Source organism: Mus caroli, unplaced genomic scaffold (assembly GCF_978045245.1).
Source record: "Mus caroli unplaced genomic scaffold, Mus_caroli_1 scaffold_14, whole genome shotgun sequence".
Lineage (NCBI taxonomy): Eukaryota > Metazoa > Chordata > Mammalia > Rodentia > Muridae > Mus > Mus caroli.
In genome coordinates this window covers 29,969,381-29,996,313 of record NW_028227269.1, presented here as the reverse complement: position 1 = coordinate 29,996,313, position 26,933 = coordinate 29,969,381, and the positions used below count along the sequence as shown (strand labels likewise).

General features: G+C 40.8%; 2 protein-coding genes across 3 annotated transcripts in view; one reads left to right on the top strand and one right to left on the bottom strand.

The window, feature by feature from the left end:
- On the top strand, window positions 1-26,778 carry Hbp1 (HMG-box transcription factor 1). Its single transcript, XM_021179461.3, has 11 exons — window positions 1-100; window positions 7,499-7,682; window positions 10,997-11,225; window positions 13,721-13,862; window positions 14,203-14,314; window positions 14,401-14,513; window positions 17,971-18,127; window positions 18,945-19,089; window positions 21,773-22,096; window positions 24,561-24,702; window positions 25,723-26,778. Exons 1-11 carry the CDS (start codon window positions 86-88, stop codon window positions 25,738-25,740), a joined length of 1,581 nt encoding a protein of 526 aa, XP_021035120.1. The 5' UTR covers window positions 1-85; the 3' UTR covers window positions 25,741-26,778.
- Window positions 14,131-26,933, bottom strand: part of Cog5 (component of oligomeric golgi complex 5) — a 303,977-nt gene continuing 291,174 nt past the window's right edge. For both annotated transcript variants that reach the window (XM_021179459.3, XM_021179458.3), the window contains exon 23: window positions 14,131-14,307. The gene's annotated coding sequence lies outside the window, so the exon portion shown is untranslated. The remainder of the gene's footprint in view (window positions 14,308-26,933) is intronic.

Genomic DNA, 26,933 nt, shown 5'->3' with positions numbered 1-26,933 from the left:
CAATTAAAGACGAGAAAGGTGGACGAAGGCTCAGCCCCCCGGGGGCTTCAGGGGAGGGGGAAGACGAAGCTTGAAAGACTTGGTAATGGCGACGGGTTTGGTAAGTAGGAAAGTTTCGGCTGAGGAGTAAACGCGGCGGTGGGAGTCGCGGCGCGCCCCAGAGAGGTGGGCAGCCGTCGGGAAACGCGCAGGCAAGCAGCTGGCGACGCTGTCGCGACAGACGGCCTGCGTCCTGACTCTGTGTGGTCGCGGGGTTTCTGATGGGTGGGGGGTGGGCAAGGGAGGGGCTGGAGCTTCGGGGCCGGGCAGCGGCCGCGAGAGCGGCGACCCTTGGGACTCTGGGCACTGGATTCCCTGCGCCGAACCCGCCGTCCGGGCCTCCCGGGAGCTCTCCGGGGCTGGGCGGCCGCGGCGCCCAGAACTCGGGGCGGTGGGGGTGGCGGAGCCCGGGGCTCGGTGGCGCTCGCGGTGGGGGCCGGCGGGGAAGGGGCCGGGGCAGGGGAGGGGCCTGGCGCTCCGGAGGGCTCCGGAAAGTTTGCCTCGCCACTCCCCGCTGCGGGGGCCGAGGGGCGGACGCCGGCCGCGAGCCCGAGCGGGCCGGGGGCTCCGGGGAGGCGAAGCTGCCTCCGGGGCCCGGGCCGGGCGGGGGAGCTCGCGGAGCCGTCGGGCCCGGGGCTCATTGTTACGCAGTTCGAATGAATGGGCTCCGAGGCGCCTGCGCGGTGGGGCTGCGCTAAGGGGGAAAAACAAGCCTGGCGTCCAGGCTGCGGTCACATGATGGGGGGGAGGGGAGGAAGCGATGAATGGCGAAAGAGGTGGGGGTGGACTTGGCCGGCTCCGGGAGGCGCTGCTCGGCCTGACCCGGCGACGAGGCCCGCGGGCGAGGCCGGGCTCCTCCCTCTGCAGGCCGATTTAAACAAAACAAAAAGGAGTTGGGGCGCAGCCGGCTTCCCGAGCCTCGCTTTCGCGTGCTCCGGGCGCTGAGCGCTCGGGAGTTCGCTCCCTGGGACTTCTCAGCCAGCGAAGGCACTGACAGCTGGGCGGGACACGGTTCCTGGCACTTTGTACCTGCTGGGGGGCACTCAGTTGGGCTTAAGGGAGCTTTATCCTCTGGGGAGAGGGGGGTTTTAGGATGGGTTATGGTCGAAGAATGATTTTAGCAATTATAAATACTTAAGTAGTCACAGCAGTGATTTGGAGCCTTAATTTTGTGTTTTGGTTCCGGTTTTTCACCTCTCCCTTTAATCCCAGCTTTGTCGAACTAAGAGTATTGGGGGAAATGGAGTTACATTAAAAAAAGAAACTTATGACAAGTTTTCGAGTTACCTTAGGCTTTTGAACATTACTTCAACTCGACTAGTAAATTTCAGAACCTTTTTAAATTTTATTTTCTATTATAGCTCCCAGTTTAGTTTTATAAACCTAGTTATCTTTTCTTCCTGGGAAAGCCCTTTGTTAACTTCCCTGACTTAAATAAAAGGATGCCCTCTCAGTGTTTTTTTGTCATACATTTCTCAAGTGGACTTGAACGGCAGTTTGTTCCGCTCTTAATATACCGTCAGATTATCACTACTGTATTTTATCTTTAGATTCTTCCTCTCCCAGCGTCCAAGGAAGCAGGCATATAGCATGAACTTTTAGACTGGGCCTGAAGGTTCTTTGTGTGCACCACAATCTGGTCTGTGTATCGGCTGGAAATAAAGATGTCAGTGCTCTCTTACAAGTTCTCCTGTTATTCCCCAACTATTAATAAAACAACGGCAGATGGTTTATGTGTTTTAAATTTCACATGTGTACAAAAAGGGAAAACAAATCTCATAATTCAGAAAATTTGAATCACTTCACCCAAAGTCAGTAATAATTCCGTGGACTTTCATATCTTGTTCTGCATTTACTTTACTCCCGGTCATAATTTATATTACATTTTCATTATGGAAGTTAGAATTTTTTAAAGCCATACCTGGTCTGTAACCCCAGCACTTGGGAGGTACAATTAGAAAAATGGGTCATGACCTTGGCCACATACTGAGTTCCAGACCAGCCAGGGCTACTTGAAAAAAGTGAAATTTAAAATTTAACCTCTTATTAGAGCAATTTTTTTTTTTTTTTACTTTTTTTGGTTACTTCAGTGTGTGTGTGTGTGTGTGTGTGTGTGTGTGAGAGAGAGAGAGCGAGGGAGGGAGGGAGGGAGGAAGGACAAATGGCATAGTCTTAATTGAACTACCTGTCCTGAAGAGTCTGACATCTAATCCTGTCTGTCTTCCATCCTTAGCAATCCTTGAAAATAAAAAGCCATTAACGCTGCTATAGAAATGCTGCCTTGCTTGTTTGGTGGTCTGTGACTCACTGTATAGACAGGCTGGACTAGAACTCACAGTGATCTTCCTGCCTTTGCCTCCTGAGTGCTAAGGTTAAATTTGCCCACGAGTTGAACAAAAAAAAAAAAAAGAAGACGAAGCTGTTTTACAGGTTGTTGTAATAATATGAAAATGTGCAGGATTGTAATTAAGTTTATGAAAGTAGTTTCTGTCATATAAACATTTCATTTAAACATTTAAACATTGATCTATTTTTTTTTTATTTTATGCGTGTGAAGGTTTTGTCTTCTTGTCTGTCTCTGTAGTACATGGCCTGCAGTACCCAAGGAGGCCAGAAGAGGTAGTTGGAGCTACCATCTGAAACTGAAGCTAACAGACCATAGTTAGCTGATGTGGGTGGGTGCTTGGAATTGAGCCCATGGCCCCTGAAAAAGGAATCGAGCCCTTAAATCTTCAAAATGACTTGCCTTAAATATTACTTGAATTGGCAGTACTGTTCATGGAAGGTTACAGTCTGTATTAGTGTTTCATGTTGACTGAACATGAAAATAATTTTCTTAGATGTGATTTGTAATGTTCAGCAAAGGAGGATGTGAAATGTATTTTTTTATACCTGTAACAATTTTGAGGAGTAAATAGGTTTTAGTTTATTGACAAATAAGGAAATAGGTATCAGTGGTTAGACTGTTCGAAAGCACAAAGGTGGAATTAAGCAGTAAGTGTAAGCTATAGCAGTGTAGTTTACCAAACCCACAGTGTGGCTTCTCGTTTTCATTTTTTAGCTCAGTGGCAAGCTAGAGTAGTAGAAACACTTGTCAGAGAAGAAACATTTAGAATATTCTTAAAGAACTTCAGTAAAGTTTCCTAATTGCTTTTGATATAGAACATTGAATTTGATACTTAGTTACTTAATACTTTTATAAAATAATAGTCAATATTTGATAGTTTTAGTGCCTTTTTTCACTTGTAAGCATAAAACTCACTTTAAGTACTTTGATTTCTAACGTCAGAGTTCTTTGAAAACAATTTTCTTGGGCCTAGCAAGCACAGAAGTGGATGCTCACAGTCAGCTATTGGATGGAACACAGGGCCCCAAATGGAGGAGCTAGAGAAAGTACCCAAGGAGCTAAAGGGATCTGCAACCCTATAGGTGGAACAACAATATGAACTAACCAGTACCCCCAGGGCTCGTGTCTCTAGCTGCATATGTATCAGAAGATGGCTTAGTTAGCCATCAGTGGAAAGAGAGGCCCATTGGTCTTGCAAACTTTATATGCCTCAGTACAGGGGAACACCAGGGCCAAGAAATGGGTGGGGGGAGGATGGGGGACTTTTGGGATAGCATTGGAAATATAAATGAAAAAAATACCTAATAAAAAAAAGTAAAAAAAAAAAAATTAAACAGTCTGGATGGTATATGGAAATCCATACAAAAGGGCTTTTCACAAAGTTGGTAAGGATCACTTAACAAACTTTTTGTGTGTTCGTTTTTTAGACGGGGTTTGTATGTGGAGCCCTGGTGATGTTGATAGAACTCACTCTGTAGACCAGGCTGTCCTTGAATTCAAGAGTTCCACCTGTCCGTGCCAGGACCAAAGGCATGCACCACCCCCTGGCCTTAGGAACTCTTGAAAGCCAGAGTCTAACATATTTTGAGCTAAATGTTTAATTTTTTCTCTTCATTTCTTTAGAAGGAAAATGGTCCTACTCAGTGGTCAGAGTCCTGCTTTCCTCATCCATAAATAAGTTCACAAGGCTGTTTGGGTAACTGAGACAGAAGGAAGTATGTGTGTGGCAGTGTTCTGGAGGCAGGCAGGCAGGCGTTCTAAAAACCCACTTTCTCTGTTGTCTTGTGTTCTCTCCTAAGAGGTTGTGGATACTTGCTTTTGAATGTTTGAATATTTGAACATGGAATTTTAAGTACATGTAGAGAACCGAACCTTTGAAAATCACTGACTTAATGAAGCATTGACAAGCGCATGTTTAACTTAGATACAAGGCAAGTCCTGTTGCATGTTCTAATACCAGAGTATTGTATACAGCATGAATGAACAACAGGGTTGGCCCTACCAGGAGGTGTTAGACCTGGGCTTGTTTATCAGAACACTGTCACTCGCTATCACCTCTGTGGGGTGGTTTTTGAGGAACAACTGAAGTGGTGAGCTCTGTATTTTCTAAGGGCTTGCTTTCCCCAACATGGATGGTAAGAAGACACAGACCAACAATTTGTGTATGTGTGTTTTTGTGCACTTTATTATTACACTGGCCCTATGAGAGAAGTACACTAGGAGTGTAAAGATAAATTACTGGTCACAGATTATGCAACCAGAAGAGTAAAATGCATAAGCCCTTTGTCTGCAAGTTTAGACTTTCTTTTCCTGTACAGGACATTTAAAAACCTTAAAAATCAAAACTTTATAGAAAAAAACCAAAACAATGACCTAAAACATAAAAATTTGAAACATTTATTTTAGCAAAGCCTACGTCAAAATTCACCATAAGTAGTGGGAAGGGCAAATGTCCAAAACAGTACATATTCACTTGGCCTGTTAATTGTAGGTAGTTCTGCTCTAAAATTAAAGTTAGGATTCCCCCCATACACAATTATGTTGTGATAAGATAAATAGGGCAAGTGCTGAAATTCTAAGTTAGTATATTGTCCATGTTGAGTGGTCTTCACTGCAGCCTGTTGATGGGGAGAGGGGGAGACCTAGTTGGGAAGAATGGCTCTCTGCAGGGGCAGAGAAACCAAGACAGCTCCAGGGAGGATCCTGTGGACTCAGAACAGCACTGTTGAGACAAAGGCTAACTGACAATGATGGTGAAGTGGGGTGTTTCCAGGTGCAGCTGGAGCCAAAGTCTTGTTCAGTCCAAAGAACATAGTACAGATGTTCAAAAGGATTTGAAATCACAAAGAGAGATTGAATTACGTTCTTTAAGTTCAATAGATCTTTATAGCATAAGTTAAAATCTGTGATCCAAACTGTTAGTATTAGCTTTGGAGAGAACTTGAAAAGAATGGCTAGTTCCTGTGTCTTAGGAGCGACTAGATAAGGAGTCTGCATCGTTACTACTACTGCCTTTTACAAGAGCTTGCAAAGGACTCTGGAAGCAGTTGGCTTAGACAGAAATTGAGGATGAGGGCTCTCAAATCAAAACCTGCATGTGTTACACACCTTGTCTATTCAGATAGTGTTTTCATGTGATTTGTACAGATTGAAAGAAATTGTAGTTTCACTCACATCAGATCTCAGGTCCACAAATCACAAGTGGTTCCCTGTTGACTGGTAATCGTTAATGACACCAACCATTTCATATTGAAGATGGGATTTATGTTAGTATTTGAAATGTTTTTTGTTATTTTGAGTTTTATCAACAACCATTGAAGTATGTACTTTTAATTCTATTTTACAAACAAGGCAAGATATTAAAATGGATTGTTCAGAGCATTTAGCCTAGCATTTGATAAACCTGATTTATAGTCCATACCCTTGTCTCTTCTTTCATTTCCTTACATTATGATTAAGACTCACTCTACCTCACTTTACGGCTTTAGTATCCATGAGCACACAATGTGCAGGGCCATCATACATCCTTGTGATACTAGTTCTTCTATATTCCTGACATCATCCAGTAGCACTTTACCAGATCTGTTGCTGATGTGTGTTCTTGTTGGGAGCCCACCTTTCCTCTATTTTATATACTAAAGCCTATTCCACTAAAGCCTAGATCCCTTGGTGTTCTGGTTAACTGTTCATTGTTGCTGCTATTGTAGTGCCTTGTATAATACTTACTAAATTAACTTTATGGTTAAAAAGGAAGTGATGTTCTTGTGCTGATGACTGAACCCTAGTCAGACATGACAGGCAGGTGGTGGTTCACCATTGCCTCTACACTACCCCAACTTGTTAACATTATTATTATTATTATTATTATTATTATTATTATTATTATTATTATTATTAGGTTTTTTGAGACAGGGTTTCTCTGTGTAGCCCTGGCTGTCCTGGAACTCACTCTGTAGACCAGGCTGGCCTCGAACTCAGAAATCCACCTGCTTCTGCCTCCCAAGTGCTGGGATTAAAGATGTGCACCACCAATGCCTGGCCCAACAATCATTTTTTTAATCCCAGCAATTCTCAGATCGCCACACTTGGGTTTTTGAAAACAAAAACCAGTAAACAGGTTTTTGGTACAAACAAATCATTTCCTCTGGAGATGGGACTTGGGCCACAGTTGTTTTAGCATATGTATGACTGTGCTGAGAGGTCAATGATTAAGGGAAATTTGCTCAGTGTTTGAAGGACAGGGTAGAGAGAGGCACAGAAAGCATGATTTAATAGTTGAGGTTACATTTAAACTGGCCATTTAATCTGATAATTTATGGGAAATAATATCCCAACAGTGTAACTGTGGGCTAAGACTGATGAATTACAATGTTGTAGTAATCAGGAAAAAACAAAGACATTTTCTAGAATACTTCAGACTTTCAGATAAACTCATAAGTACCTAGGGTGATAGATAGCATGCTCTTTTTTGTTGTTGTTGTTGTTTTGAGACAGGGTTTCTCTGTTTAGCCCTGGCTGTCCTGGAACTCACTCTGAAGATCCGCCTGCCTCTGCCTCCCTAGTGCTGGGATTAAAGGTGTGTGCCACCATGCCCGGCTTTTAAATTTTTATTTATTTATTTATTTTTGTTCTATCTCTGTTCTAATATATGGTCTCACTAGGTATACATGGTTGGCCTGGAGACCATACTGACCTTGAACTCAGAAATCTGCCCGCCTCTGCCCATTTAGTTCCGGAATTAAAGATATATGCCACTGTCCCCAGATCCTTTAGTCTTTTTACTTCAGGAAAGTTGGTTGGGCTTAATTTTCTTTTGATTTCTGAAATATGAATTGTTAGTATTTGTATCTGAAGAGACAGTTCAGAAAAATGGAAGCATGTATAATTCTGCTGTTAACTATTAAAGGGAAAAGATTCTGAATTCACAATGTTAATCCTTTGAGATTTGTGTATGATTCAGTTTGAGCACAGTTGTGCAGTTGTCCTGGAGGAGTTGAGCAAAATAAAATGGCGATGTGTGATTAATTTGAAATGCAGCATAGTGCTGACCTACTGACTGACTTTTTATGTGTACTGTCCAAGGCACATGACACTCCTTTCTTTCATTTCTAGTCGGAGCACCATAACATGGTGTGGGAAGTGAAGACAAATCAGATGCCTAATGCAGTACAGAAACTCCTGCTGGTGATGGACAAGAGAGCACCAGGGATGAGTGACTCGCTGGAGTTGCTGCAGTGTAATGAGAATTTGCCATCCTCTCCAGGATACAACTCCTGTGATGAGCACATGGAGCTTGGTAAGCAAGATGCAAAGTTACTTTATAATCTCACGTAGATCCAGATTAGTCACCATATCTAATCAGCTGTTCTACCTGCCTTGTCTACCTAAAAAAGTATGTAAAGAGCTTGTGTAATAGGAATTTTTCATATTCTTTCTGTTCTGAGTGTGTGTGTGCAGGTGTAGGTGTAGCGTGAGCATACACTGGCCCACATGTGAGTGCTGTCCAGGGCTCTGGATAGGATCTTCCTCTGCCTCTGTCACTCTCCACCTTCCTTTTCATTTACTTGGTGAACTTTAAGACCTCACCAGTTGAGAGACTGGCAAGCTAGCAAAAGCCCAGAGTGCTCTTATCTCACGCCCCAGACTCCCTTCAGTTATAGACAGGTCTTGCCCTGCTGTGTAGCTCTTGTGTGAGCAGTAAAGCTCCAAACTTGAGTCCCCATGCTGTTCAGTGTTGAGGAGGAAGTCTCCACTAAAATATAACTGAAAACAGTGGGAGTGTTTAGGTACTCACCGAGATTGAAAATTTGTTAAGTAAATAGTTTTATTTTGTGTATCAAGAGCAAACTATACTATTACATGCTTTGTTTTGAAAACTGCCATGTGACTTTACACTTTCTTAGTGAGCTCTCCATGGTGGTTTGCTGTTCTGCTGTTATGGAAATGATGGTACCCATGAAATGTGAGGATCAGACATTCGTAGTGATTATTTCTGATGAGCTACTCCGGAGAGATGTTTAGAATGTCTAGGCTTATTGATTAGTGATTTTAGGTTGCTTGCACATAGCTGTGCTAGAGAAGAGTTAATGAGGGCCTTTGGCTTGCTGATCAGCTCTTCACCCTGACTTTATCATCATGAATGTTTATGGAAATGAGACGGTGTAGCACATGACTGCCTTGGCTTTACAAATAAATGATGGTGGTACTGTATGGTTGGGAATTTGGAGGTCTTAGAGGTCTCTGGACAGACTGTATAACTTTAAATAACCCATATTTTCTGGATCCTAATAGTTTCTGAGTAGTGGTTACTATTGAGTAAGGAGCAACGCTTTTGGCAGTGGTTGATTGTCCATTGTTATAGCATATGTCCAGAGGAAATCAGGCCAGGCAGCTTGCCCCACCTATCTGTGGCTTCATTTAAAAAGTAGTTTAGCCTGGCAGTGGTGGCACACGCCTTTAATCCCAGCACTTGGGAGACAGAGGCAGTCGGATTTCTGAGTTCAAGGCCAACCTGTTCTATAGAGTGAGTGCCAGGACAGCCAAGGCTACACAGAGAAACCCTGTCTAGAAAAACAAATCTGAATCTGAAAAACAAAAACTTTTCATAATAAAGAAATGATACATTTAAAGGCAGGGTGTTGACAGTGAGGTAAGGGAAATAGTTATAGCAGCCTAAAACTTGGCAATTAGAATCTAGTTGGTGTGCTTTATAACTTTTTCAATGAGATGGATACTGTGTAGTCAGGGTTAAGAATGAATGGATAACCCCAGTTACTGTGTTTAACTAAGATACTTTAGTTTTAAGGGTCTATTCTAGAACAGTTTACGGGGATACTTAGTTGAATAGGAGAGTTTTTGAGGTATTTGAGGTTTTTGTTTTCTGTTGTATTGGCCACTTTCTTTTATTCTCCATTGTCTTGTGGAAAGAAAACACAGACTGCTGTCATTAAAAACATGGTAAAGCAAGGTCACTACTACATAGGATAAAGCAAAATAATTAATGTTCACAGAGGGATAGTACAGAGCATTGGTTATTCAGGAAGATACAATTGAAAGGATTATTTGAGATTAGATTATACTTTTTCAGTAGAAGATTCAAACGAGGTGATGGTACAACTTTATAAGGAATTTTCTCTCATTATTGATATTTGTATGTAATTTTAAAAGTTTTTCTTTTTTATCTTACGTATATGGGTGTTTTGCCTAAATATATGTCTGTGAACCATATGGGTTCTTGATGCCTACAGAAGCAAGAAGAGGATATTAGATCTGGCCCTGTAGTACAGACCGTCCTTACCCTCCATATGGATGCTTGGAATTGAACCTGGGTCCTCTAGAAGAGCTGCCAGTTCTCTTAACTGCTGAGTATCTCTGCAGCCCTTAGAAGAGTTTTTCCTGACTTGCATATTTAAGGGACCCTGCAGATCTGTAGAGAGCATGTGCATGTGTGTGAGTGCTTTTTCGAGGAGATTTCTGTTACTTTTGTTGGTTTGTTTGTTTTTGTTTTTTGTATTTCCTCTTTTTGAGGCAGGGTCTCTATTATGTAGCTCTGGTTGTCCTAACTATGTGTTGCGGGAGGCCACAACTATGCAGACCAGGTTGGCCTGGAACTCCAAGAGATCCATTTGTCTCTGCCTCCTGAGTACTGGGATTAAAAAAGTACACTACCATGCCTGGTTGGTTGGTTGGTTGGTTGGTTGTTAAAAGGCCTGTGAGGTTCCTCCCCTCCTCCCACCCGATCTTTTAACGGATTTCACAATTTTGGGTAGTTTCCTAATTTTTCCTTCAAACAGCTAGGTCCTGTGATCTACCTTTGGGGTAATGCACTGGGGAAAGGAAGCACTAATAGAGAATTGGGAATACTGTCTTACTGTATTGTCAGGCTGACATCGAACTCAACCACAGCTCTTCTATAGCAGCTTCTTAGGTGCTGGTTTACAGCCTGCATCACCACGCCAGCTAAATAAAAGAACTGAAAACAGACTTAATAGAATCCACTTTCTTTGTTTCTTTGTTGTTTTGAGTCAGGGTCTTGTATTACCGGTGCTGGCTACAAACTTGGAGTCCAGCAGTCTGAACCTCCCAAATACTGGACTTTAAGCATGTATCACGATACCCAACTCACAAAAAGTAGATTTGTATTAAGTAGCACTACCTAAAACTTGATAGTATGCTCTCTGGTCTCATTGTTAGGAATTGCCTTCAATATTGCAGTTACTTGTTTAACAAGCCAATAAAGTTTATATATAACAACTATATGTATACATTAAATGCCCCTTTCTTCATTAATCTGTTAACGTAGGAACATATCTGGTATATAGGTCCAGATGAGATATAGAAAACAAACTGAACCTTGGTTTTCAGGCTCTGACCTCTTCTCATTACATGGTTCAGGCAGTGAACCATTGCTGTATTCACATCCATTGTGTTTATCCTGCAGGCATGGACAGGTATTGCTTACGTTGAAAATTTTTTCTGTCAACAAATGACTGATTTTAATTTTGAATTTATTTTTCCTAGCAAATTAGTTAAATATGTGTATTCCTAACTGAAGTTACTGTATTATTAATTATAATATTTAAAAAATAATAATCTTGGGCTTATTTCCAGATGACCTTCCTGAACTTCAGGCTGTTCAAAGTGACCCTACCCAATCTGCCATATACCAGCTAAGTTCAGACGTATCTCATCAAGAATATCCAAGATCATCTTGGAGCCAGAATACCTCAGATATACCGGAAAATACTCACCGTGAAGATGAGGTGGACTGGCTAACAGAGTTAGCAAATATTGCCACTAGTCCACAAAGTCCCCTGATGCAGTGCTCATTTTATAACAGGTAGGAGCATGGATTATGTTTGCATTTCAAACTTTTATCATTAGGGCCAGCAAGATAGCAGGTAGCTCAGTGGGTAAGAAGCGTGCCACCAAGCTGAGGGTGCAAACCTGCACGTTGTCCTCTCACTTCATACATGCTGTAGTGCTTGTGCACACACATAAATGAAAAAGACATTTTAATTTCAAAATGTTACTGTTTTGAAATCTCCTAGTTTTACAGTAATGGCATTGGCTATTCAATGAATGGTTAATGTTTAAAGTCACTGGAATTAATGTTTGTAATGATCAAAGATGATTTCATTGTTTTGAAAATCAAATAACGCTATGAGAAAATATAGCATAAAAATGTTTTTCAAAAGTAAAAAAAATACTTTATACTTTTATAAATTTTTAAAAATAAAAATTATTTGTTTAATGTTCTTTAAACAATGTATTTTAATCTTTTATCAACTGTAGATTGTTTCATTGTGTTCTATAATTATTTTTCCATTGTGTGTGTAGCCTTGATTATCTTCGCTAATTCTGAGGTTTGCTGATCTTAAAGTAGGAGCTGGAGATGTAGCTCAGTTAAGACCACTCTTTTTAGACGACCCAGGTTTGATTCCTAGCACCCACATGGTAGTTTACATCCAGCCCTCTGTTAATTCTGGTTCCAGGGAATCTGATGCCCTCTTCTGATCTGCTTGGGCACCGGACATGCACATGGTGCAAAACACTCATACACATAATGGAAGTAAATCTAAACATTAAAAAAAAATAAAAACAACCTTAGATTCCCAGTAATAAAGTTACTTCATCTATCTAGACCAAAGGTCAAAAAAATGGGTTAATCTGCATTGAAACTATGGAAAATCCCGTTGGTATTCCTAGGGAGACCTAAGTGAGTATCAATTTACTAAATATAACAGCTTGGAGAAATGCCCCAGTTTTCACTCTGTTGGAAGAATTAGATGAGACTATGCTAGCCAAGTAGAAGGAACTCTGGACTTTGGTATTGGTCCCCAGTTGTACAATATTGTGCTACACATGATATAAACATGACAGCCTAGCTACCTTGCATTCTGTTAAGGTATGCTTGTCTATTTTGCAGGAGATTGGTCTTGATTGAGCAATTCAATTCAGTTAAATTCTGTGTACATTTCCAGAGGGAAGGAAATTTTTCTTTCGGAGTATCATTTCCTCTATATTCCTATTTTTCACAGTAATGTGTTTAACCTAGGGCAGTTTGCAGGCTAGGAAGAACTTTACTAATAAGCTACATCCTATATAGCTCCTTTACTATAAGTATACACCAGACAGACAGACAGACAAAACCCTGATGGTAAGTATTACCATTCTTTCATCTTCACATTCAGGTTACAGTTTATAGAAGGGCTGAGGCACAGCTCTGTAGAAGAGTGTGTACTGAGCATGTGCAGGATAAAAACATGAGTTTTATCTGTAATACTACAGAGAAAGGGAGTAGGGGAGGCTCATGGGAAGTAGTAAACCAAGAAGAGAATGATCATAAATACAGAAGTTAAGGGACTGACTGTCACCCCGGGGATAGTTTGATTTTTGGAGGTGTTTCCTGTCCTGCTCGCCAGAGTCGTCCTGCTTTCTTCCCTGTTTCACATCATTGTTCGTGACGGCCTGTGCAAGTACTCATGAGCTGTTAATATGTGAGTTACTGAAAGTTGGTGTCTAAAGCACTCTGAGCTTAGTGTGTCCTTGGGATCCCTGTTGTGCTTGAAAGAGCACTGCTCAGTAGAGACTTAGCCAAGGGAAGGAAGACAGTGTGTAAGTGTCTTCCCTTGTGGGAAAGTGACTGCACATCTGTATGCTTATGTGTGACTCACAGAAACAGTGTCGTCTTACAACAAATGGATACAGGCTCTTTTCTTCTTTTCTTTTGGTTTTTCGAGACAGGGTTTCTCTGTATAGCCTTGGCTGTCCTGGAACTCACTTTGGGGACCAGGCTGGCCTTGAACTTAGAAAAATCCGCCTGCCTCTGCCTCCCGAGTGCTGGGATTAAAGGCGTGTGCCACCACACCCGGCAAGCAGGCTGTTTTCTATTAGTAGTTTTACTTAAGGCAGTGATACATGGCTGGCCAGGTTAGCACTGTTGAGTTTTCTGAGTGTAAGAAATAGATGGGTATTTACTTCATAATGATATGCATATTTATCTGTATGGGAATAAAAGAGATGGGAATCAGGTGTAGTGTACATACGTGCAATCCCTGACCTTGGGGCAGGAAAATCCCAAGTTCCTTGCCACTTTGGATTTTTAAAAAGCTTAAGAAAATGTGATGAGTCTTCAATAAGAAAGAACACTTTAACATATACCAGTGAGTTTATATACGAGGAAGGTTAATGATAAGTTGAAGGGACAGCTTGCTGTCTTTACTAGAGCTTTCCACAGTTGTCTCTTGTGTAACAGCATTGGCACTATGCAGTTATCAAAAGATGCTCGTTATGGACCTGCCTACACTGATAATAAAAACTGCTTTATTTTAGATCATCTCCTGTACACATCATAGCTACTAGCAAAAGTTTACATTCCTATGCACGCCCACCACCAGTGTCCTCTTCTTCAAAAAGTGGGCCAGCCTTCCCTCATGACCACTGGAAGGAAGAAACACCAGTAAGACATGAAAGGGTGAGTTTATTCATGAAGTCAAACTTCTACAAAGTTTATACAATGGTTGAAAAACATTACCTTTCCCCAATCTGAGAAATTCTTTGAAGAACATACAGATGGACAAAAATATTTCATTGTTCATTAATTATATGCATTTGATTCTGTATTTATTTCTATTTTTAAGAAAATTTATTACAGATGACAGTATTTAAAACTTCAAGAAAAAAAGTCCTTCAATAGTGAAAGCTTACTTTCCTTAATTTTACAACTAAGTTATATTTGAAAGCTCGAGTTTAAAAGAGGTATTAAAAGATCTTTTAAAAATAACAAAACAAAAGTTTCTGTTTTCTCCGTACAGGCAAACAGTGAGTCAGAGTCAGGCATTTTCTGTATGTCCTCCCTGTCAGATGATGATGATCTGGGCTGGTGCAATTCCTGGCCATCCACCATTTGGCACTGCTTTCTGAAAGGTAAAGAAGTACTTAAATGATTTGCAGCTGCCTTGGGTAGCACAGTAGGCATGTAATCTGATCCCTTCTTTCTAATTCAACTTCAGGCACACGGCTGTGCTTCCATAAGGAAAGCAATAAGGAATGGCAAGATGTGGAAGACTTTGCTAGAGCTGCCAGCTGTGATAATGAGGAAGAGATCCAAATGGGCACTCACAAGGTTCATTTAAAATCTTTCTAAAGAATTTCAAACTGGTCAACCCTCAGGGTTAATCTAGAGGAACGCTCTACTTGCATTCCTATTTAAATGGCACCTTGCCCTTTGGGTAGGGAGTGGACAGAACCATGACTGTATATGGCACTTCCCAGTTACGCTTCTAAGGGGTGCGGTCTGTGTGACATGGCAGCTCTATGCTTTAAATGCTCTTGTTCTGGAAAACTAGACTAGCTTTAAAGACAAATAGTAAACTAATTCAAACCTTCAGTTCTTAAGTATATAATGCAGTGCATGTCTTCTGTGGTTAATTGAGAGTTTGAGGTTACTTCTTAAATGACCCCAGGAAACTAATTTTCTGCATTTATAAGTAAAAACAGTATTAAGCAACATTAGAATAAATATCTTTTGACACATTTTACTTTTAAAACTTTTAATCTCTCTATCTCTGATGCAGGGAAAAATAAATAAATGAATAAATAAACAAAATGGGATAATATACCAATTGAAATTTCCTTCTTGGAGCTTCCTGTCCTCTGTTGAGTTTGAGAAAAAGTTACCATCTTGAGCATGGTGTCTTCATCTTGATGTACTCTGGTTGTCTTAGGAGAGAGAGCGTGCAGTCTGGTTGTCTTAGGAGAGCGTGCAGTCTGGTTGTCTTAGGAGAGTGTGCAGTCTGGTTGTCTTAGGAGAGTGTGCAGTCTGGTTGTCTTAGGAGAGTGTGCAGTCTGGTTGTCTTAGGAGAGTGTGCAGTCTGGTTGTCTTAGGAGAGTGTGCAGTCTGGTTGTCTTAGGAGAGTGTGCAGTCTGGTTGTCTTAGGAGAGTGTGCAGTCTGGTTGTCTTAGGAGAGCGTGCAGTCTGGTTGTCTTAGGAGAGTGTGCAGTTGGGTTGTCTTAGGAGAGTGTGTGTGCAGTCTGGTTGTCTTAGGAGAGTGTGTGTGCAGTCGGGTTGTCTTAGGAGAGTGTGTGTGCAGTCGGGTTGTCTTAGGAGAGTGTGTGTGCAGTCGGGTTGTCTTAAGAGAGTGTGTGTGCAGTCGGGTTGTCTTAGGAGAGTGTGCAGTCTGGTTGTCTTAGGAGAGTGTGTGTGCAGTCTGGTTGTCTTAGGAGAGTGTGTGTGCAGTCGGGTTGTCTTAGGAGAGTGTGTGTGCAGTCGGGTTGTCTTAAGAGAGTGTGTGTGCAGTCGGGTTGTCTTAGGAGAGTGTGCAGTCTGGTTGTCTTAGGAGAGTGTGTGTGCAGTCTGGTTGTCTTAGGAGAGTGTGCAGTCGGGTTGTCTTAGGAGAGTGTGTGTGCAGTCTGGTTGTCTTAGGAGAGTGTGTGTGCAGTCTGGTTGTCTTAGGAGAGTGTGTGTGCAGTCTGCTTGTCTTAGGAGAGTGTGTGTGCAGTCTGGTTGTCTTAGGAGAGTGTGTGTGCAGTCTGCTTGTCTTAGGAGAGTGTGTGTGCAGTCTGGTTGTCTTAGGAGAGTGTGTGTGCAGTCTGGTTGTCTTAGGAGAGTGTGTGTGCAGTCTGCTTGTCTTAGGAGAGTGCAGTCTGCTTGTCTTAGGAGAGTGTGCAGTCTGATTTTGCAGTCTGGTTTTGCTTCTCCTACTTTACACAAAAACTTGTCTCCTAGTTTTGAAACCTCCGCAGCATTTGCTCATTGAACTACTTCTGACATTGCGGTCCCTCAGTGTACACAGCAGCAGTACCCTAGTTCTCAGTCTTTTGCTTATTACTGCCAGTGTCCTCCTCCTCATAGACTGGAGCACTGACAGCACCCAGGCATCATCTTTGTAGAGAGCACTCTGAATTCAGTGTATACTCCAGCAAGTCTTATGTGACTGACTTTAATCATCCTGGCCTTCACATCCTGATATGTGATGTAAACTCAGGTTAAAATCTTAGTAGCTTTAAGAAAAAAAAAAATTTAACATTTATTTTATTTATTTTATGTGCATTGGTGTTTTGCCTTCATGTTCATGTCTGTGTGAGGGTGTCAGATCCCCTGGAGTGGAGTTAACAGTTATTAGCTACCATGTAGATGCTAGAAATTGAACCCAGGTCCTCTGTTAGAGCAGTCAGTGCTCTTAACAATAGAGCCTTCTCTCCAGCCCTAGAAAACTAATTTTGACTATTTGTTAATCTGTCCTTTACTTTTCCACCTACATGTTAGACATCACTAATGAGTCATGATCAATTTTTTACACTCTGTATGGCTTGGGTTACATCTCACTCCTTTTAATTTCTGCCTATCTAAGTATTTCTTTAAATTAAAATTCCTTTAAAATATTTTTGCAGACCACATTCAAAACTCCGAAACTGTCTTTCATTATGTTCCTTCTCATCCCTTCATACTCAGTTTTCTATTCCATGGTATTCACAGCGTTGTTAACCCATCATTTGTTGATCACCTGGTATACAATTGGGTGCTGTAGCTAGCTGCGGTCATGTGTCGTTTTCTGTGAATGCAAGGGTAAACGCTGATTTCTTTCTTTTCACCTTGTTCATGTGTTCTGTAAGCCCACCATCTGACATGTATATTACTCAGTAAATGCCCACTGAATTTAAGTTTCATCTGGTTCTTCTCTCATCAGTTGTGGACTCAAGATGTACAGTGGGTATCTCATAACCTCAAATAATTAAAATGCAGGGGTGGAAAGATGGCTAGAGTAGTTGCTGCTTTTGCAGAGCACATACAGCTACTAGAGCTTGTACACCCACAAATACACCTTTAAAAATAATTACATAGTAGAGTCCCCTTTTTCATCATCATGATCTGAAAATTGACAACCACATTAATAAAAATTCTTCCATTGTCTTCCCACCAACACCTGAGTGAGATTTCATCTTGCCCTCTGCAAACTGACAAACTGTCCCCGTTTTCAGCCTTATTTGCGTAAGTCTGAACTTAACCTTTTCTTTTCTTTTTTTTTTTTTTTTTGTTGTTTTTAAGCACTACTACTTAGTACTACTCAAAGAAGTTGTTACTTGCAACTGTTCTATTTTTTTGGTTTTTTTTTTTTTTTTTTTTGAGACAGGGTTTCTCTGTGTAGCCCTGGCTGTCCTGGAACTCACTCTGTAGACCAGGCTGGCCTCAAACTCACAGAGATCCACCTGCCTCTGCCTCCCAAGTGCTGAGATTAAAGGTGTGTGCCACCATGTCCAGCACATGCAACTGTTCTCAGCCTAGGCATTTTCTTTTTCTAAATTTTATTTTTTACATCTCACTTCAAAGTCCTCCTTAGTCTATCATAGATAGTCTTTGTTTATTAAACTTCATATTACTTATTTTTGGGTTAAAATGCATATCTCAATCTGATATATATTCTGTGGTCATGATACGTGTGTGTTTCTTTACTGCTTAGTTGAAACTACTTTAAAGCTGGAGATACTGACTAAATTTACCTTTTCCAATCCAGACATATATTGGGAGTTTCCCTGTTGAATGGAACATTTCCAATTTATTTAGTCCATGCATATGCTTTCAGGGCTATGGGTCTGATGGTCTAAAGTTGTTATCCCATGAAGAGAGTGTGTCATTCGGTGAGTCTGTACTGAAGTTGACATTTGATCCTGGTACAGTAGAAGATGGCTTGCTTACTGTAGAGTGCAAGCTGGACCACCCTTTCTATGTTAAAAATAAAGGTACGGCTTCAATTGAATTTATACCAACTTTACTATTATTTTCATGTTTGTGCGTGTTTCACCTGCATGGATATCTGATATTTTGGTACTTCAGTTAACAACTGGTTGTGAGTTGCCAAGTGAACTCCAGATTTCTAGGAGACCAACCAGTGCTTTTTTTTTTTTTTTTTTTTTTTTTTGGTTTTTCGAGACAGGGTCAGCCAGTGCTCTGAACTGCTGAGCCATCCTTAGCTCCGAGTTTATGAAAACTTCTTAACATTTTGTAGCTTTAAGAAAAATAATGAAAATTTATTTCAAACCAAATAAAATTCAACAGATGGTTACAGTTATATTTAATAGTGTTTAAGTGCCTTAGCCATGACCAGAAAAAATGTTGCCATGTGCATGAGAAATGTCATTCGTGTAGCATACTGTAAGCTCTCAGGTATAATGTGAGAAGTGGTGGGCTTGGTAGTCAATATTTTTGTTTGTATTTACCTATTAAGCCAGAGTTGCTCTTTAGAGCTTTATTACAGAAATACCGTGTAAAGCATAATTTATTAATTCGTAGGCTACTTCAAGGTTTATTACTTCAGTGTTTCTGCAGATGTTTAAAAGTGGTCAGTATCTGATAGAGGTTTATAAGTAAACCACTGAAGTAAACTCGTTACATAGCTGAGACACACGTGCTTAATCCTAGTAATGGTTTTGTTTGAAAGTGAGAGACGTCACGTGGGGTGTCAGAGCTAAGTGGACTTGTTCTTTTTCCCGTGTGTGTGTATGTTTTCTAATGGCTGCATTGTCTCTTTCCTCATGTTCATCTGTTGTCTAACTCTAGGTTGGTCATCATTTTATCCAAGCTTGACTGTGGTACAGCATGGCATTCCATGTTGTGAAATTCATATTGGTGACGTATGTCTACCTCCTGGACACCCTGATGCCATTAATTTCGATGATTCAGGTGTTTTTGATACATTTAAAAGGTAAAGATGCATTTTTTTTTCTGTTAAAAGTTTTTTCCCTAGTGATAGCTGAGTTATAACTGAAGTCCAACTAAAGCTAAGGTTTAAAGGGGTTGGGAACTGGCCCCCTTTCTATCCAAGTATGCCCATCCCCAAAACCCTGTGATTGCCAGGTATGTGTAGTGGCCTGCCTGTGATTCCAGCAGTGAGAACAGGAGGCAAGGGCTCTGCGAAGCAAGCTGGTTAGCTTGTCAGTCCAGTTAGAGACAGTAGAGAGCAGTTGAGAAAGACTCATTTTGCTGGCTCATGAAATAAATTGTTGTAAATGAGTATAAAATTATGTAAATAGCTCTGTAACTGAATTGTTCACAGGCCATATCAGTATTGCTAAACTGGATTGTACTAGGCGGACTCATGAGACAAATGCATCTATGTTCATGTCACAGTTCATGATGGCAAAAGGATACGAAGCAGTCAGAGAAGGGAAAAACCCCAGAAGAAATAACAAGCCCTATTTTTTTGAGTCCTCACTCAGCATATCTTCAGCTTCCAGGAATAAATAATACAAATGTATGAAATGTTTTTGTCAGAGAAGTTTGTTAGACTCTCACGACATAGGATTTTTTTATTGATAGCCTGGCCAAATAAGATTATCTTCCTGGCATATACCAAAATTCCAGTTTTAAAATGACATCATGTGCTCATGGTTCAGGCTCACTATGAAATTCAAGGCTTGGCTGACAAGCCTTGGGCCTGGTAGGGGCATAAGCTCTAGAGCTGGACTGTCTGCCTTCTCGTCCTCCTGGCTGCACTGAAGGCTAGCTGTGGAAGCTTAGGTACAGTAAAGCAAATTAACTTTTCTATAGTTTTTAAATTCATTGTACAAAGATAGTGTTTTAAGTCGTGACTAATGTAAGCAGACTAGATGAGTTAATACGTGTGACTATGAGCAGGCTCTGCGTTACTGTAGAGTGCCTTTCAGGGTAGTGAGGAAGCAGGTGGAAGACGGCTCACTGAGGAAGAGCACTTCCAGAGGACCCAGGTGCTGGTCTAAGTACCCATACCAGGCAGCTCAGAGCCGTCTGTAACTCAAGCCCCAAATGGCCTCTGGCCTCCATAGGCATCTGTATGTAGACATGCCAAGTACACAGTTAAAAGTAATAAACTAAATCTTTAAAAGAAGAGAGTATACCTAAACATGGAAGGTGTTTGAAGCCGGGCGTGGTGGCGCACGCCTTTAATCCCAGCACTCGGGAGGCAGAGGCAGGCGGATTTCTGAGTTCCAGGCCAGCCTGGTCTACAGAGTGAGTGCCAGGACAGCCAGGGCTACACAGAGAAACCCTGTCTCGAAAAACAAAAACAAAACAAAACAAAACAAAAAAAGAAGGTGTTTGAAGACCAACATGTACTAGGATTAAAGGTGCTGACAGCAGGTACGGCCAGGCATGTAAGCTGTCTGAGAATATAGTCATTGCTTCAGTGCTTGTTCTGGGTATGGGTACTAAGTTTATGAAACCAAATTAATTTGTATCCTCAACGAAATGACAGATTTCTCCACTAGATGGTGGAGTTTTCAAATTTTAGTAACTAGCTTACTCTATTCTACTGGTATTTTACTGGATTTCATAATTTTTTAAACTTCATTTGGTAAGGGCTTCAGATAGTTGAAGGGTATGATATATATTAACTTTGATTTTTGAGCTAATATTTTAATTAATATGGCAGTTGCTTGATTACTTTTGAATTTGGCCATTGGAATTATGAAGGTACTGGTTTATGGGTGAGGATCCTCGGCACTATATTTCAGCTGGCCTCTTTCTTCATATAAAGGGGACTAGATGGACTCCAACTCCAGGCTTGGTGAAGAGCAGGACTATGCCTAGTTTGTTTTGGTGCTTTGGTGCTTATACAAATTGAACTTATATAACAGAATGTGGCCTTTACTGATATGGGTGGGTTAAGATGCTAACTATACATAGGTGGACCTGTATATATTACAACTTTCTGTATCTATCTATACAAGTCTCACATTGCTATGTTAAGTTATCCCATTCCATAGCCATTTGGAGACAAGGTCTCATCTTAGGGCAGGTTGACCTTGAACCTTCTGTGGTGCTCAGGTTTGCCTCTATGTGGAGATCCATCTGCCTGAGTTTTTTTTTTTTTTTCTTCCAAACCCTTGTGTCGAGGGCTGACTTTCAATAGATCGCAGCGAGGGAGCTGCTCTGCTACGTACAAAACCCCGACCCAGAAGCAGGTCGTCTACGAATGGTTTAGCGCCCTGCCTGAGTTTTCTAAATGCTAGGAGTACTGGGCTGAATGGCTGCCCTCCTCTAACTAGCTCTTGTCGTTCAGTTGTTAGCTTTCAGGCCTGAAATATAGCCCACTCCATTTTAGTTTCCTAGGTTTATACTTCTAGGCAAGAAATGAGATGATCAAATTTGTTAAAAAGTGAATCTAGAAGAGTGAAGGACACGTATGGGGTCTGTAGAAGTTAACTGCTGTGAAGGAGATATGCTGGTTATGACTTCTTTTGTGGGACGTAGAGGTTGGCTTTGTCATAAATGAGGTTTTCTACTAAGTGCAGTGGCAGAAGCTGGTAGACATCAGGTAAGGGGCAGTGAAGGTTTCAGTCAAACGCAAGATTTTTACATTTCTGTCTTAGATACTTTATAACCTCACTCTAATTTTGTTAATTCTCTAGCTATGACTTCACACCTATGGACTCTTCTGCGGTCTATGTTTTGAGTAGTATGGCTCGTCAGCGCCGTGCATCTCTGTCTTGTGGAGGAGGACCTGGTACTGGTCAAGAGTTTTCGGGATCTGAATTCAGTAAAAGCTGTGGTTCACCTGGATCATCACAGCTTTCTTCTAGTTCTTTGTATGCTAAAGCTGTCAAAAGCCACAGCTCAGGGACTGTGAGTGCCACTTCTCCTAATAAGTGCAAAAGACCAATGAATGCCTTCATGCTTTTTGCCAAAAAATACAGAGTTGAATATACTCAGATGTATCCAGGGAAAGATAACAGGTAAATAGTAATGACTGCAACTCTGACTTGTCAGGCAGGTCACAGTAACTGTGCCTGCAGAAGAAATGCCTTCAATGTCTTCTCTTGATTTCCTTCCATTCTTCTTATGTTGACTTTACATATATATATATATAGTTTTTATAATACATAGATTATACTATGTACTCCCCTTTGAAAACAATAAGTTTAATTTACCTGGTAGAGGACAGGTAAATTTCTTGGGTCAGATTTGGTAGGGTTTATATAAGGGCCTCACTGTGGGACATAAGACTTGTCAACTTAGCCAGTAGATCGTCACTCCTGTTTGCTGTAGCCTTACTTAGCTCAGCATCAGTTACTGAGTTCAGTCTTGTACATCACATGCTAAAGGTACCTTCTTGCAATCTTCCTATTTTTCTGAGAATGAAAATGACCATTTCCTTTATCCTTGGGATCACGAGTAAAAATACTATAAAATAACTGAATTTTCAATTCAGATTGTTAATGTCTTAAAGTATGTAATTTTTTTATTTTATGTGCATTGGTGTCTGCATGTTTGTCTGTGTGGGATGTCAGATCTTGGGTTACAGACAGTTGTGAGCTGCTATGTGGGTGCCAGGATATGAACCTGGGTCCTCTGGAAGAGAACAGCACTCTTAACTGCTGAGCCATTTCTCCAGCTCCTCAAAGAAGTAATTCTAATACTACCTACATTTTAGAAAGAAGCTTTGCATTCCAAGTGCATCTTTAAGAGTTGATGTGTTTCTACAGAATAGCCTTGGCCTAGTATTTGGTTATTTCTTTAGAAGTGGAATTAAGGGTAGCCAGGGCTAAGTAGTGAGACCCTGTAATTTTTTTTTTTTAAACTCACATTGGAGTAGTCTCTGGTCAGGAATATATTATAGTTTAGCAGAAAACATACTTCTAAAATGTAAAAGCATTTTAAGAATGACTTACCCCCCCCCCCCAGGTCATCTTAGAGACTTCCTGACAGATGGGGCATGTGTTTCTCTTTTCACACCTGTTTGGTACTTGTTTATTTAATGAGTCCGCTGACATCTAGAAATGGTACTTGTTTTCTTGTATCATATTAAAAAGACTTTGTAAACACTGGAGTGCCTGCCAATAGCTCTCTGAGTTTACTTGAATTCTGGAGGAAAGGCCTTTCTTAAGAGTAGCTGTCTCGCCGGGCGTGGTGGCGCATGCCTTTAATCCCAGCACTTGGGAGGCAGAGGCAGGTGGATTTCTGAGTTCGAGGCCAGCCTGGTCTACAGAGTGAGTTCCAGGACAGCCAGGGCTACACAGAGAAACCCTGTCTCGAAAAACAAAAAACAAACAAACAAAAAAAAAGAGTAGCTGTCTCATTTCCACTTTTGTTTTTCTATTTTAGGATCTATTTATCAAAGATAGCTCACTTATCAAATATATTTATCAAATATAACTCATAAATCTTACTTTCCACTGCGTTTTCGTGTTGTTTGTGTGTGAGTGACACACTAACGGGAAATGAGTCAAATGGACCTTTTTCCAAATCAAAAACCAGTTTGGATTTTTTTTTCTTCTATAGAGGTAGATCTTTATTCCATGAATAAGGAATTTTTTTTCTTAGGGGCAGAATGTAGACATATAGAAAGCTATTAGGCCAGTTGGCATATACATTAATCAGGTTGAAACTTAGGCGAGGAAGGAGTCTAGACTGAATCATAGTGCACCTCACACTGCCCACCATGTTTAACCTAAGAGAAAACATCAAGAATGCATCAGCACCCCATTTGAAACATTCTAACTCTGGGGGACTGAGACTGCTATGTGTCTATTCCTGTGGTTTAGATGGCAAATATGTCAGCTATTTTATGCTATCTTTAATCAGAAATCTGTATAAGTTGGTTTTAAATAAAATATAGCACATTCAGTTGTTTGATGTGTTGGACTTAGTTATGGCTACTGTGCCCCTGAAGCGTCACTGTCTTCTTTCTCAGCAGTCTCTTGTGTGTACCGTGTCACTGCTAATAGTTTTGGTATCTGAATAACTAGGAAAACAGGAAAATAGTTTGAAGTTTGTACAGTAATGTGTCCTATCAACTTTGACTCCCTCTTACCCTTTTGGATTTATTAAAGCAAAGACAGTCTTTCTTACTTGGCTTGCACTGCATGGGGGAGTAAAGCTTTTATTATAACCACAATAGCTTGAATAGCTTTGCACACAAAATAAGTTTTAATACAAGTTGAGTGCCCCATGCTGCTGACACTGAAATTTCCTTTGGGAAATTGCCAGTTTTCTGGCAATTTTGGATGTTTTAGAACAATTGCAAATACTATCATTGTTGCACCAACTGATAAATGGATGCATATGACAGGATTTCGTTGAAATGACCATGGTAGTCTTGATCTTTCCCCTTCTGTTTTTTTTACATTTCTCCCCAAAGTAGTAGCAGCTGCTACACATTTTATGAAACTTTACATTATGTAAATATTTACTTTGCAGAGCCATAAGTGTGATCCTTGGTGACAGGTGGAAAAAAATGAAGAATGAAGAAAGGAGGATGTACACATTAGAAGCAAAGGCTTTGGCTGAAGAACAAAAGCGTTTAAATCCTGACTGTTGGAAAAGGAAAAGAACCAACTCAGTAAGTGTTAGTAGTAACAGAAGTCCTGATCTGATGCTCTGTGTGTTCTTGTGCCCGTGATGGCATACCTCACCATTATTATACTTCAAACCTAATAATGGAGTCTGCCTTTTCAATCAAGAACCACTTGTGTAGTGCAGCAAGCAGATTTTCTCAAGCTAGCTGAAGAATGCCCCAAGTGCTGAGGAAGTTTTAGAGTATACTACTAGTGGTCTGGTTAAAAGATGGACATCATTAACTCATTACAGTAGACGATCTCTGGTTTTTGGTAACATCCTTGCAGGCTTCTGCTATAGGCAGAAACTAGTAGACACAGGAAGGATGGGAAAGAAGTTTCACAATGCTGTCTTTGGCTGGTAGACTCCATTCTTATATTTGTTCTTTACTTGAATAGCATCCTTTATGTTTTCGTTTTAGATTATTTAGCACAAAATACATAGGATAGACTAGAATAAGCTTATATATTATTTTTTAAAAATGAAGATTATTGGAACAGTGGTTAAATGGCTCAGGGATTTATTTTAAAGTAGGGTCAGCCACCAGATGAACTATAGTGTAGAGATTTGTTCTATGTTTTTTGGTGTACATGTGTGTGAGTCAAGGTTTCATAAGTAGCCCAGACTGGCCTCAAACTTGATTTTGTCCCCAAGGATGACCTTCACCTTCTGATCCTTCCGCCTCCAACCCCTTACAGTCCTTTCAGGGATTACAGCTATGCAATACAACCCTCAGGTTCCTTGTATGTGTACATTAAAGTCACAGAACAAACTCAAGTGTTGGTCTTGCCGCCTTCTGCTTATTTAGTGCAGGGGTTTGAACCCAAGGCTCTGTGCTTAAAGGCAAAGTATATCTATGGAACCACACACCCATTTCCTACAAACTATTCTCTAATATCTGGAACTTCATTTGGGACATTACCACTTTTCTGTGCATGCTGTTCTCACATTTGTTTAAATTTTCCAGATACTTAAGCTATGAGCCATTAGGAAACTGAGAATCTTTGCTATTTTGTTTCCACAGGGCTCTCAACAGCATTAAACCTGATGCTTGTGTTTGTAAGTCTGCATCTGCATAAGTACTGACTCTGGATGGAAAAGCTTGGAAGACCTTGGTCTCACCATTTGTCCTACATTTGTGTGACCATAAAATGCTGGAGCATTGAGTTTTGTAATGATTTAATGGGTGAGGATTGCTTTCTCCATTAGAGCATTAAGCTATAACTATCAACATTGTAAACCAAATTGCCTTATTTTCCTTCCAAACTTCATATATCTATCAGGTAATATAGGCTTGAAAATTGATATCCTGTGGTGCTAAAGTACAGTAGAAAGATGTGTATACGTTTTATTTTAAATTGTACGAAGGGGAATTTAAAAATACGTAACTGCTGTTTATACATCAGCTCCTTACTGCTTATTAATCTGTATTGTACCCACGATATCAGGAATGAAGCAGACGCTGGCCTTTCCATGAATAGCCACCACATGGCCCAGCATCTCTGCCAAACACAGTTGCTTCTAGTCTGGCCAGTGCCAAGAGACAACATAATATGGCAGGTGGATGGTGTCGGTGTCATTGTCTCAGCTCAAAGAGCCACCTGCTTCAGATGCCCTGGGCATGTGCTGAGTGGATGCACCAGGGGGCAGCACACCTCCATGATTTCCAGTGGGGCCCAAGCCAGGCCAAGGTGCAGTCAGTTAATAGCATTGGGACAGTCATTGTAATGGTGCTGTTACCAGTCAACACCATTGTATTTTACCGCCTTCCTGTCTCCTCAGCCACATACCCTCCATCTGTGCTGTCAGTGTGTCTCTCTGGTGGGGGCAGACTTTGCACTTACTGCAGTGCACCACTTGCACTTTACTCCCTCCGGCTTCTGAGACAGAGCAAGTACTTGGGCAGTCCCGCTGCTCTTGCTCTGAGCTACAATCATGGCTTCTCATGTTACTTACCAAGTGAGAGTTTTGGTTAGTAATCACAGCTGTAAAATTGATTTACACTTGTTAAACATATTGCCCCTCAATTTTGCACACTATATTCTTGTATATTATTTCAAATAAAAGGAAAAAAAAGGTCTGTCTTTGATTTCTGGATCAGTATAATCTGATTAGCAGATGGAAAACAAATTCTTGATAAAACTGAGTTCTGGTGTTATAAGTAGGTTTCTGGTGGGGTTTTAAAAATTAAAGAATGTTAACAATGGAGTAAGGACTAGAAAATAAGGCTGAGTG

Bases quoted from the DNA above. Each gene is read 5' to 3' on its own strand.
- Hbp1 (XM_021179461.3), top strand. The intron at 7,683-10,996 runs GTAAGCAAGATG...GCTTATTTCCAG, and splicing joins TGATGAGCACATGGAGCTTG to ATGACCTTCCTGAACTTCAG. The intron at 22,097-24,560 runs GTAAATAGTAAT...TTTACTTTGCAG, and splicing joins TATCCAGGGAAAGATAACAG to AGCCATAAGTGTGATCCTTG.